Genomic DNA, 13,296 nt, shown 5'->3' with positions numbered 1-13,296 from the left:
TGTTTGTTTGTTTGTTTAATTTTTTATTGGCACATTGTATTCATACATCATAATTGTATAAAAGATGGTGGAGACATACTGCTTATCTTTTCTGCTTTTGGAAAATGATGATCTATTCTGTTTCAAACCATAATACTATTTCCAGATAATCAAGTTACCCACTACTTTAGGCTTGCTCCCTTCAAGGCTGATTCAACTGATGACCTTACAATGATTGTAGAAGAATATAAAGAAAAAAAACATATGTAAGATATGAACTGGCAGCAGTACAACAGAATAGATAAAAATCTAGATCTGTAACATGTTGTAGATATGTTCTCAGACCAACTCACATGCTTACTAGATGTATAAGTAAAAGAAAACCCAACCAAACAACCCCTCCCCCCAAAAAAAACACTTTAATCAGGTTTTTTAGCCTCTCAGTGCCTCAGGTGTTACAAGTGCCAAAGTAATGATATTAATAATGATATTCAATAAAACACATGTAATTATCTTGAGTCTAACTCAATCTGAGCTTTCTTAAATATCACAGGCTATTGTTATTGTAGTGAAGTTGTTGACGTTTTTATTATAATTAATGTTATAATATTTAGCATCAAGTTTCTTGTCTTCCTAGGTATATATAAACTACATAGACAAATAATCTTTAAATTCTGAAATTATCAAGCAGAAACTTTAATCGCATTGCTGGCAATCTTAGGATGTCCAAATAGCTTTTGTTTTGCCCTCAGCTTTTGTTTCATATTTTATTGGATTGAAATATAAATACTTCCTTAGAAAATGACGAGCTCACTCCAGAAGCCAGAGGCTACTTACTTTAGAGGAGGTAACATTTAGATTCTTAAAAAAAAATGGAATTAAATGCATATGAATTCTACTAAGTTTGCTCTGTACTGTCTGTTGGTATCTTACTCAGCTGTCGGCAAGCATTTAATCAACATTTATTGGCACTTTTTTATGAGATTTAAAGAGAACATAAAATCTTATGACATATAGAACATTTTTGGTAACTGTTTCATTATCTCCATAGATAGTGTAATAGTATATAAAAGGAGATATCAATAAAGTATCCAGTGTGTATTCATTTTGGAAGAGTAATGTAGTTTGAAATGTATATAATAACAAAAAATGATGGTCTGCATTTCACATTATAAATTGTAGATGTCTGGGTTTATCTATTTTGTCCATATTTTAATATTTTTCTTTTATCATTTTGGAAATATGTAGTCTAGGGTCAGAAACTAAAAATTTTAGACTATGTTGTTTGTTCATTGGTATAAAAAAACTGGTAGTATCTCATATTATTAATCTGTAGCTCCTTAGCAGTCAGAAAACAAAAAATGACAGGAGGTAGTCATAGCATAAATGTGGTTTAAATATTATTTTAATGTAGAAACCCAACTTCTGATCACTATGGTAGTGTTGAATTTAAAATTGTTGCTTAGCCAAGTGTGGTGGTGCGCGCTTGTGATCCCAGCATTTGGGAGGCTGAGACAGGAGGATCACAGTTTGCGAATAGCCTGAGCTATTTAGTAAGGTCCTTTGAAACTCAGTGAGACCTTGTTTCAAAGTAAAAGAATAAAAATAGGGCTGGGTATGTAGCTTGGAGGTAGAATGCCCCTGGATTTCATCACCAGTACTGTAAAAAATAAATAAATAAATAAAAATAGTTGCCTAAATAGTAACCACAGAGAGTTTGCCTTAAACTATATATATATATATTTTTTTTTTTGCCTTTAAGTAGTATATACATTTGAACCAGAAAAAAAAATTCTTAAGGAATCTTGAGTATATTTATATATGTTCAATAAACTTTATGGTGGCACATGCTTGTAATCCCCGTGCTTGGGAGGCAGAGACAGGAGGATCGCGCAGGTTCGAAGCCAGCCGCATGCGCTGGCTTAGGAGACCCTGTTTCCAAATAAAAATATAAAAATAGGTTTGTGAGGGTAGCCCGGAGGTAGAAGGGCTTCCAGGAACCCGAGTATCACCAAAACAAAACAAAACATAACAAAAAACTTTTTTTTGTCTGAGTATTTTCTATTATTGCTGGGAACAGGAAGGATTAGAATAGTAGTAGATACTATAGAAAGCTGTGGCTTTCTGTGGCACAGTCCCGGGAATCACAGGCAAGCAACACTGTGTGATGAATATGACCCCAGAATTCCACCTGTAGGAATGAACCCAAAATAACTGAAAATAGGAATAAAATAAAATATACACATAAGTGTATTGATGGAAGCACTATTCTTGATAGCCAAAATATGGAAACAGCCTAAGTGTCCATCAACAAATGAATGCATAAACAAATTTGAATGCATATGTCCAATGGACTGTTGTTCAGTCACAAGATGCAGCAGGGTACTGAAACACACCACAGTACATATGGGCCTCCAAGGTACTAGAGAAGCTGCACAGTAAAGGTCACAGGCTATATGAGAGGATCGATATGAAATGCTCTGAGTAGGTCAATCCATAAAGACAGAATGTAAATTAATAGTTTCCAGGGTTGAAGCAAAGCCATAACAGGTAGAAACTCTTAATGGATACAATGGTTACTTTGGAGGGATGAAAAGATTTTGTGACTAAATAGATGTGGGCTGTACACCAGTGTGAATGTTCTAAAGGCCCCTCAAATTTTTTCTTAAAAATGGCTAACTTTTTGTTATGTTACTTTCACAATATTACTTTGTTGTTATTGTGGTATTGGGGATTAAGCCCAAGGGTATTCTACATCCAAGCTGCACCCCACGTATATTTCTTTATTATTATTTTGAAACAGGGTCTCACTATGTTGATGAGAATCTCGCGACTTGCTGAACCCGCCATCCTCGTGTCTCAGCCTCCCTTGTACTGGAATTACAAACATGTACCACCATGTCTAGCTCATTTTTTAAAAATACTCAGTGATAAGGTCGAAGCAGTACCATATCAAATATCTTCACCATTGCAGCTAGTTTAAGTGAGTCTATTCAATGAAGAGAAAATGCAGTTTGCCATTATTGATCCTGGGAGTCTGGTGAGGGCTTAGAACTAATTGTGTGTGTGTGTGTGTGTGTGTGTGTGTGTGTGTGTGTGTGTGTGTGTGGTACTGGGGTTCCTGGAAGCCCTTCTACCTCCGGGCTACACTACCAGACCTACTTTTACATTTTTATTTGGAAACAGGGTCTCCTAAGCCAGCACACACAGCTGGCTTCGAACCTGTGTGATCCTCCTGTCTCCGCCTCCCAAGCACAGGGATTACAAGTGTGCCACCACGCCCGGCTGGGCTTAGAAGTAATTTTATAGAGTCTTCTTGAGAGATAACTTCAATTTCCCTCCTAAACATGCTCTGCTTTATTATGACATTAGACTATCAGATGTTGTGATTAATCCCATGCGCTGCTTTATTTTCCGTGCTTGCCTGGATTCCCATTGGTCTCGTTGACTCATCCCAAAACATGAAACAGGAAAGCATGTGATGGTTTTGTTTGTTTGTTTGTGTGTATGTGATGGGTTCTCCATATATGATGGAGCCTAATTACAACAACATAGATGCACAGATGATGTTTTGTTAGGCTTAGGTGCTTTATTTTGGCTCTTAAATGGTTTACAGTAGCCAACCATATCATGAAATGATCTGAATAATTACAAATATGCTTGATATTTTGAGTGTCCCTGTCTGCAAAGTGGTTGGTTGGTATTTATTTGTACCCAATATGAATGGCAACCCTATTGCTTTTCATGGTTATGAAATAAATGCCTAGATCTTTCAGACCAAGGCCCTTAGTTTTGTTTTGTTTTGTTTGTGGTATGTGTTTTTGCAAACAACTGTTTTAAAGATTTCTACATATTTGGAGCCTGCCATGTGTTAGACATGTGTGGTGCGTAAGTGATCCCTAATGCCTAGACTATCCCCGAAGAGTGAATGTTATTTCATTATACCAAGATATAACTGAGGTTCAAAGAAGTCAAGTGATATGCTCAAGAGGGTCAGTGTTTGTGCCTAGAATTTACATTTTCTCACTTACCTGTGTGTCTGGCCAGGCCATGTTTCAGTGATAATTCATTGTGCAGCTTTTCATTGGCAATATTTCTTACACAATATGTTGCACAACTGCAGAAATCTGTAGCATTTGCTTATGACTATTAGTTTGGTTTCCTTAAAGAAAGTCTGATGAATGGATGAATGGATAAAGAAAACTGGTATATGCACACAAAGAAATTTTACTCAGCCACAAAGAATAATGAAATTAGACTATTTGGAAGAACTAGAGAATATTATGTTAAGTGAGATCAGTCAGTCTCAGAAAGTCAAGGGTCCTATGTTTTCTCTCATATGTGGAAACTAGAAATAAACTAGGAAACAAAAGGGACTTCAGATAAATAAGGAGAGAGATCAGTAGAATAGTGGAAGAGGGTTAGGGGAGGGAGAAAAACAAGGATTGGAGAAGGAAACAGTTCAAATAATACTATGTCCATATATAAAAGTATCACCACTAATCTCACTAACATGAAAGGGAAAAGAGGAGAAGTATATGGGGGAAAAAAAAAAGTCTGAACTGTTTGATTACATTCCAGAATTAGCCTGCAGGGACAAACTATCAAAACATTGATGGGAAGTAAGACATTGAAGTGCTCAGAGGCAAGAGACATACTGGGTTGTAAGAAAGCTGTGGTTTTAAGAAGTACCGGAGCATGTGAAGTCAGAGCGGAGGGCTCTGTGCGTAAGCAACTGAGGAGGAAGTTAACCTGGGCCATGGGAACCGGAGAACTGGGTACTTAAGGAAGGAAGATTAAACAAACCATGGGCCCATATAGGCCATTCAGAACTCAATGTTGACTCTTCCAATCTCCTCTCCTCATGTACCATCAGTATAACTGTTTTCCCAATTCTTTTGTTTTCCCAGCACTGTATTATTGTTGATACTTTTCTTGTCTAAGTACCCTTCTCAATGCCAATAATCTCAGCCTTTCCTCTGCAGGAAAGGGACAGGCCATTCCTGAACAGATCCTTCTTTTCCATGAATCACTGCACTGTTTCCTATGTGAACCATACATTTGCAATTTTACATTTATTTTTGGATTTGGTTTTATGTTTATGTGTTCATAGCTCACTGTTACCATTACCATGAGCTCTGGAGGAGGTAAATAATAGTAATCTCATCTGTTTTTATCTATCATATGTCTTCGACATGTATATTCTCATCAAATAATTGCTAATGATTTTATAATCCTTAAAGACAGAATTGCCTTAAAGTTTATTCAGAGAAATGTCATTTCTAGAAGAGAAATGCTCCTAAAAATGGAATGCTGTTAATGAAATAAGGTAGAAAAGCACTATATCTCATTTCCCTAGGAAATTTCAGGGTGTATGTCCATTTTCAATACTCGAAAAAGTTTTTAGTTATGAGAACAATTTAGCTCTTTTTAGCCTAGCACTTTTCAACTCCACTCATACTTTTTATAAGATTCCTATGAATATGAATATTTCTTATTCCTAGAAACATTCTTTACAAGACATTGCTTTAGTGTTTTGTATAAAAATTATGCTAATGGTATTCACAAGCGTGGGAATTAGGTTTGGATTAGAGGCCGGTTGGGTGTTCATTCTTAGGCTACTGCTTCTGTAGTTGGAAGGCACTGCCCCTCGGTGCCGTTGCTGGGGGGTGAGGTGGGGGCGATGTGGGGGACACACAGTGTACAATCAGCCTAAAATTAGATTATTAGATTGAGAATGAACAGAGATGATTGGAATGGGTCTTCCAGCTTGTTTATCTGCTAGAATCTCTATTACTTCCCAAATAAGCTTGAAAAGTTTTATTTGCACCTCAAGGGCAATGAGCCTGGCCTCATTTACAAATATGAATACAGATATTAGCTGTGCACTATCTTCTCCTTCAGGCCATTTCCTAACTGTCAGCTTATTTTATTTACTTCCTCAGAAAAAAAGAATATTACTCTCCTTGGAATTAGACACAGCATGGCTAATGGGAAGACTTGGAGTCAGAGGGTTTGGATGTGATTCACAACGCAGGGCTCTGTACCCAGCAGTCAGATTTCCCCTCTGAGCCCCCTCATGGAGATGAGGCGGGTGGGTCCTCCTTCCTCTAAGAGTTTCTCACAATGACTCAAGGACACATCCTAAGCCTGAGTTATATATGTAAAACACAGAGCCTGGCACCAAAGAGGTGCTTGATAAATGCTGGTCCACTTTGCAGTGACTTTTAGCATCAGAGAGTTTGTTCATGACAGGCGAATTCCGAAGCTGTAAAGTCACTCAGACAAAACTGCTTCTGTCCTATAGTTGCCATTCCACATTTTATGTGGTTATTTCAAATAATAAATGATGTGACTCTTCTTGTGTCCTTTGTTTTTATGAGGAGAATGTGAATGGGGAGAATAATAAGAGTTGAATTATTATCTCTAAAGATTTGTAATAATAGTGAGTAAATAACTTGAAAGAGAGTTTTTAGAAAGCCTTATAATCTTTCAAGATTTGGAAAAATAACTTAGAAATGAACCTGTTAGCTTTAACATCTAAGCATTGTCAAATACTTTTCTTCATTATTTTAATGTTTCTGAAAATTCTCCCACTGTCATATGATATCAAAGGATTATCAAATAGTATTTATAGAAAGATACAGGGTGAATAGCAAAATCGATAAACCTTGATATTTGGTTTGTCTTGGTGCCATATATTTTAGGACAGTTATTTTGAGGTCTAGAAATTCATTTAGTTCTTCAGCAGGGGACAAGTAAATGTATTCTGGGGTACTTGGGATTGGCTTTCTACTTTTGGGCCAGCATGCAATATAATTTTAGCTGTGGGCCGATTCCATTTTAGTTTTAGACTATTTACCACTGTCTACAAAGAAGATGAAATACTCAAGTGATGATCTTAAGATTATGTTTTGAGAGGTAAAACATCAAAAAATGTATGATAAAATTCTTCATAGGGTAAATTATAATGCTCAGAAACATTTGTGGTTTTCAAGCCACTCTGACCTCTACCTTGAAGAAAAACATATGCTTGTACATTTGGTTGCCAATAACACATTTATCATAGTCATCTCCAGCCATCCATGGATGTATTTTTCTTCTAGAAGAAGCCATCTTTGTTCCTATGAAGGGTGACAAATGTATATTTTGTTGTGGTATCTACCTTTCTGAATGCCATATTATCTGCTAGCAATATTTTATGATATAACCATTGTGAATGACTGAAAAACCATTATTTTTTTTTACTTTATCAGTTTAGATGCCAGGTAAAGTGTTGTGAACTAAACTGAAGTAACAGAAGAAACAAAGGACCTATGTGTTGTTTGGGCTGGCCTGGCATTGGACTGCACTGATCAGCATCTGTTTCCATCTGCTTGATTACAGGAGAAGAGGTATCAGGAAGTCTCTGTCCAGTACCTCCTCCCCCTGAACGTATGGCTTGTGAAATTCCCTGCAGAATGGATTGTGTGGTCAGTGAGTGGACCATATGGTCATCCTGTTCCCAGTCCTGTTCAAATAAAAACTCAGATGGGAAACAGACCAGATCTCGATCTATCCTGGCATTGGCTGGAGAAGGTGAGTAACAGAAAAGGTTTCAACTCCGCATTCAATAGCTTATGTAATTATCATTATCATTATTCTAGTAGGTAATTAAGAAGTGTATACCGTGAGTCAGGTGTGTTGGCACATGCCTGTAATCCCAGTACTTGGGAGGCTGAGATATGATTGCAGGTTCAAGGATAGCCTCAGCAATATAGTGAGACTCTCAGCAGCCTAGTGAGATCCAGTTTCAAAACAATAAATAAATAAACAAATAAATAAATACATAAATAAGGGCTGTTCTTGTAGCTGGAAGGTAGAATACCTCTGAGTTCAATTCCCAGTACCAGAGACAAACAAAATATTTATACTATGGAATTAGCCACACATAGATGATAACTCTATTCTATAAATCAAAATTAACAGTTTTATTTTCATGCATGCTTTTCTCACTCCCCTTTAATCCTCATAGGTTTCCAAAGTGGGCATTACTGCTCCCTAGAGGGTGCTGCAAATAATATAAACACATAAAAGTGCAAATTTGTCAGTATATAATTTTGTTAATTCAAGTAAAGGAGGTAGATTTCCAGGGGGTCACTGAGTATTTTTCTTTTTTTCAGGAAAGGAAGCAGTGAGCCAAATAAGTTTTGGAACTTTGGGTAGTTTATCTATTCTGGATTCAAATCTATTCTAAAGCAAATGAATTGCATTAGCTCATTCCTATGTATGGGTGGGTCAGACCAAGCAATTGGATATTTTTTTTATTATTATGCTTCTTAGAGAAGAAAGTGAAGTTTGTTTGACACACATCCAGTTTCAGATTGTATAATCGAGAACATAATTGGATATGTCTGGTAAGAATGTTCCAAATTAATAGCCAGCAGACCTGGCTTCTCCACCAAGAGCTGCCGGTTTCATCAGGAGCCACCTGATCCCTGTGCCCTGATTTCCTGTCCTGTCCTGCCAGCAGGCCAAGGGCAGGGAGGGAACATGAAAGCAGTGCAGAGGGCTTTGAAAGTGGTAAAAGTGCCTTGGGAATATAAGTGGTGACATCCGAACAAATTAGAGAAGCAACTGCTCCTGCCATTACAGCCATGGTCTCTGTCTCCAGATACACACGTTGTTCCTTTCATGTCTTCTGTGGACTCCATCTGCCTTCAGCTCCATTAAAGCAGCAGGTTAGTGATGCTGCCGGCTGTGAGGAACTCCTTAAATAACATTCTGCTCTGTGATCCTGAGATCCTGAGGGCTGGGTCATGATAAAGGAAGATGTTCATATCTATACACATATATAGAGATATATGTATATATGAAATATATATGAATGCATGTGAAATTTCTATTATACACACACACACACACACACACACACACACACACACACACACATTTTTTAATTGTGTATGTACTGGGGATTGAACCCAGGGACATTCTACTTCTGAGCTTGTATCCCTCAGCATTCTCGCAGTCATAATTTATTTATTTTATATTTTATTTATTTTTATTTTTATTTTTGGAGGTACTGGGGATGGAACCCTTCTACCTCTGGGCTATACTCCAAGACCTATTTTTTATATTTTATTTGGAAACAGAGTCTCTCTCTCTTTTTTTTTTTTTATGGTGCTGGGGTTCCTGGAAGCCCTTCTACCTCTGGGCTACATTCCCAGGCCTATTTTTATATTTTTATTTGGAAACCGGGTCTCCTGCGCAATCCTCCTGTCTCCACCTCCCAAGTGCAGGGATTACAAGCATGCGCCACCAGGCCCGGCTAGCAGTCATAATTTAAATATCAGAACACATAACTTAGAGGAAAGAAGATTTATTTTCTTACAGTTTCTGGCTTAGTTCATGTTGGGCTAGAGACTGCTGATCTCAGGGCCCATATGTTTTTTACCTCACAGAGGCTGAGGGCAGAAGGGAGGGAGAAAGTAGAGGTGGGGTGAGAGGAGGGACTCTTTATATAATCCCCAAGGCCACATCCAACCAGTCTACCAGGTGCTACCAAGGCAGATCCATTACAGTGGATTTATTCATCTCTGGAATTACCTTCAGGACTCAATCGTATAATTTCCAAACACCAGTGTATGAGCTCTTCAACAGGTCTTTCTATAATCATAATATTCTGCCCCCAAATCTGTAATTGGTCAGGGTTCACTGGAGTAACAGAACTCACAGGACACATATATGGAAAACAGGATTTATCAAATCAGCTTACATTCCAAAGCAGTACAGTCACATGTTTCCAACTGCACATGGAGAGCTGGAAAAAACAGCAGCTGGTCGGGTGGTCTAAAATCTGGAGTCTCAGAATAAAGGTGACTATGAATTCAGTCCTAGTCCAAGATGGAAAAGCCAAGAAACTCTCTGGAGAAAAGATGGTGAAGGTCCAGTTTAAAGAGCTAAAGGCCAATATCTCAGACAAGAGCAGAGGCTCTTTCTTCAGGAAGAACCACACCTGCCTTTACAGGGCTTTCTCCTTCTTAAGCAGAATCATTCTGCCTACATTCAAGGCAGAACTTCCCCTTCCATCTGCCATACATCAATCATCTCATTAACTCATCAATGTTACATAATCATATTATCACATAACACCCAAATCACATAATCTTAGGTGCTTCTTCATCCAGTCAAGTTGACAATCCAGACTAACCATCACAGAGCTATACCCCAGCCCTTTTTATATTTTATTTTAAAATAGAGTCTTGCTAATTTGATCAGATAGGCTTTGAACCAACCAGCATTCCTCCTATCTTAGCCTCTCATGTACTGAGATTACAGGTGTGCATCACCACACCCCACAAGATTTTTATATTCTTACAGTTCTGTTCCTCTCTTGTTTTTTTTTTTTTTTTATATTTCTGGAAAAGGGAAAGTCAGTAGTTTTTAATTGTAAAAAATTAATAATAAAAATAAGGAGCCATGGTTATAAATCTTGGGCATTTAGCACACTGAATAAAACATTGTACTGTCAAAGAGTAGGAAAAGGTCCATACTTTGGATAAATACAACTATTTTACATTGATATTAAAATTTATAAGTAAAGACAGTAATGAAATTTTATTGTCTGATTTACCCAAGAGTGTAACATGCACAGCTGTCTTGTGTCCCTGACAGTGGATTGCACACTGTCAGATAAAATTTCAGAGTTAAAGGATCAGCCCTTTTCTTCCAAACTTTAACAGCTACTCTAGATTCCTCAAATTGCAGTAAAATGCACTGCTAGATGGAGGATGGGTGTCTTAAAATGGTTGTCACAGAAAAATTACGCCATTCTTAGGGAAAAAATGCTCTGTAGAGTATGTTTTAATGTGTGTATGTATGTGTTCAACATAATATCTCTTCAAGGTCATGGTCTATTTTATATAGCAGATTAATTTATGTAGGCATAATAATATTTTAAAAAAGCAAATTTCTGGCCGGGCGTGGTGGTGCACGCTTGTAATCCCCGCGCTTAGGAGGCGGAGACAGGAGGATCGCGCTGGTTCGGAGCCAGCCACGCTGGCTTAAGAGACCCTGTTTTCACATAAAAAAGCTAAAAAATAGGTCTGGGAGTGTAGCCCGTGGGAGTGTATCCCAGAGGTAGAAGGGCTTCCAGGAACCCCAGTACCACCAAAAAAAAAAAATAAATAAAAATAAATAAATAAAAATAATAATAATAATAGTAAAATAAAAATTTTAAAAAGTAAAATTCTTTGACATTTATCTCAGGGATTCATGCCAGAAAGGTGGAAAGTAAAGTTGACTCATTTTATGGTCTTTTTGGTGTGGCTTGATGTCTGTTACTTAGGAGAGAAGAGTATAATATGGTATCCTTGAGTTGTTCTGACAGAAATTCTTGATCTTAGAGTAGAAAGATAGGTTCAGTACCTCAGGCCTTTGGACCCTTAAACCATAAAAAAAGAACAGTAAGAACAGTACAACCAACAGTTATGTATTACCTTTGGTTTTGTTTTTTGTTTTTTTTTCAGGTGGAAAACCATGTCCTCCTAGTCAGGCCCTCCAAGAATATCGTCTATGCAATGATCATTCCTGTATGCAGCTCTACTGGGAGACATCACCCTGGAGTCCCTGTTCTGAAAACACATTGGTAACTGCCCTTAATGCAACCATTGGCTGGAATGGAAAAGCAACATGTGGTGTGGGCATTCAGACACGGAGGGTCTTCTGTGTCAAGAGTCATGTAGGACAAGTGATGACCAAAAGGTATTATCTGCTTGTTATTGAATGTACATATGAGAATTGAAAACACTTATCAATGAACTAATATGCCTTGGTCTACGCAGAGTAAAAGGTTTAACTGTTGTTATTGTTACTTGACCCTTCAAGACTAAAACATATGCCTCAAACAAAGTAAACACAGTGAAACTATTGCTTTTGGATTATGTATGTTAGTTGATAGGTAAAAGGTATGTCTACTAACAAACATCCAATATATTTGAAGAACCAAAAAATTTTCTAGAGCTGATTTTAGTATCTTTGAGTCTTCTAAAATCATATAGAGACTCAGACAACAAAAGGTACTGTACTTTAAATTATATAGTTATGGTTTATTTTTTTCTGAAAAAGTCCACTGATCTTTCCCGCAGTGAGCAGAGGAGTACGGACAGCTATTATTTTTAATTTAATTTAATTTTTTTTGAGTACTAGGGATAGAACCCAGGGACATTCTACCTCCGAGCTACACTCCTGTCCTATTTTTTAAATCTTTTAAAAACAGAGTCTTTCTGAGTTGTGAAGTGCCTCACTAAGTAGCTGAGGCTGTCCGTGAACTGTGATCCTCCGGGGTCTGCCTCCCTAATATTGGGATAACAAGCGTGTGCCACCATTACCAGCCTCCAGACAGCTATTTTGATTTAACTAAATCATACCCTCAAGTAGAATATAGTCACCTGTTTGTGATACTCTCTGAAAATGGAAATATATACATATATATACATATATATATATACACACACAGAAGAAAAGTATGGACATGGTAATTAAAATGTGTATTTCAAAAAGAATGACTAAGAATTGTAAATGATGTGAAGAAATGAGTAATTGCCTAGAGAATGCAGGTATGAGAGTTTCACCTATAAATATATCCCATGTTCAGGTCCATATGCTAGCAGAGTAGAAAACATATGGTCTATGTTGAATTAAAAGATGGGGTAACTGATCTAACAATAGAGATTTCCCTAGTGGCCATAGTTGGAGACCTCACCCAGCCCCAAGAGTTGTGTGTCACCAGGAAGGGCTGGTGGAAGTTTTGGTCTAGTGGCAGAAGATTGACAACTAAATTTTTTTCAAGGGGTGTGTGTGTGTGTGTGTGTGTGTGTGTGTGTGTGTGTGTGTGTTACTGGGGTTCCTGGAAAGCCTTCTACCTCCGGGCTACACTCCCAGACCTATTTTTATATTTTTATTTGGAAACAGGGTCTCCTAAGCCAGCGTGATCCTCCTGTGTATGCCTCCCAAGTGCGGGGATTATAAGCGTGCACCACTACACCCGGCTCCCCAGGGATTTTTAAATGTGGAAACTCTAAATATCCTTTCTCTTCCTGATGCTCTAAGACTCTGAACTGAGCATTGTCATAGCTATCGTGCCAGGGCTGGTGGGATAAACAGGAGGAGAGACCAAAGCTGATGCTCAAAGAGAAGCAGAAATGTAGGCAGGACAAATCCTGGTAGCATCAAGCCTGTTCCCATCTCTCCTAAGTACACCCCTGCCCTTTGTGGCAATACAGGTGTACATTTGCTCTTCTGCCTAGTTCAATCCAATTTGTGTTTCTGTCAAAG

The 13,296-nt window shown here is 37.8% G+C and overlaps 1 protein-coding gene across 1 annotated transcript in view; it reads left to right on the top strand.

Moving 5' to 3' along the window:
- Nucleotides 1-13,296, top strand: part of THSD7B (thrombospondin type 1 domain containing 7B) — a gene marked incomplete at both ends in the record, with an annotated part of 783,939 nt that overhangs the window by 349,980 nt on the left and 420,663 nt on the right. Inside the window, 2 exons of the mRNA XM_080689965.1 lie at nt 7,366-7,557; nt 11,490-11,724. Coding sequence (XP_080546091.1) covers nt 7,366-7,557; nt 11,490-11,724 — 427 coding nt within the window. The remainder of the gene's footprint in view (nt 1-7,365; nt 7,558-11,489; nt 11,725-13,296) is intronic.

This window comes from Muscardinus avellanarius, assembly GCF_963383645.1.
Source record: "Muscardinus avellanarius genome assembly, chromosome: 2".
Classification (NCBI taxonomy): Eukaryota; Metazoa; Chordata; class Mammalia; order Rodentia; family Gliridae; genus Muscardinus; species Muscardinus avellanarius.
The sequence above is the reverse complement of the archived record's forward strand: the minus strand, read 5'-3'. Positions and strand labels throughout refer to the sequence as shown.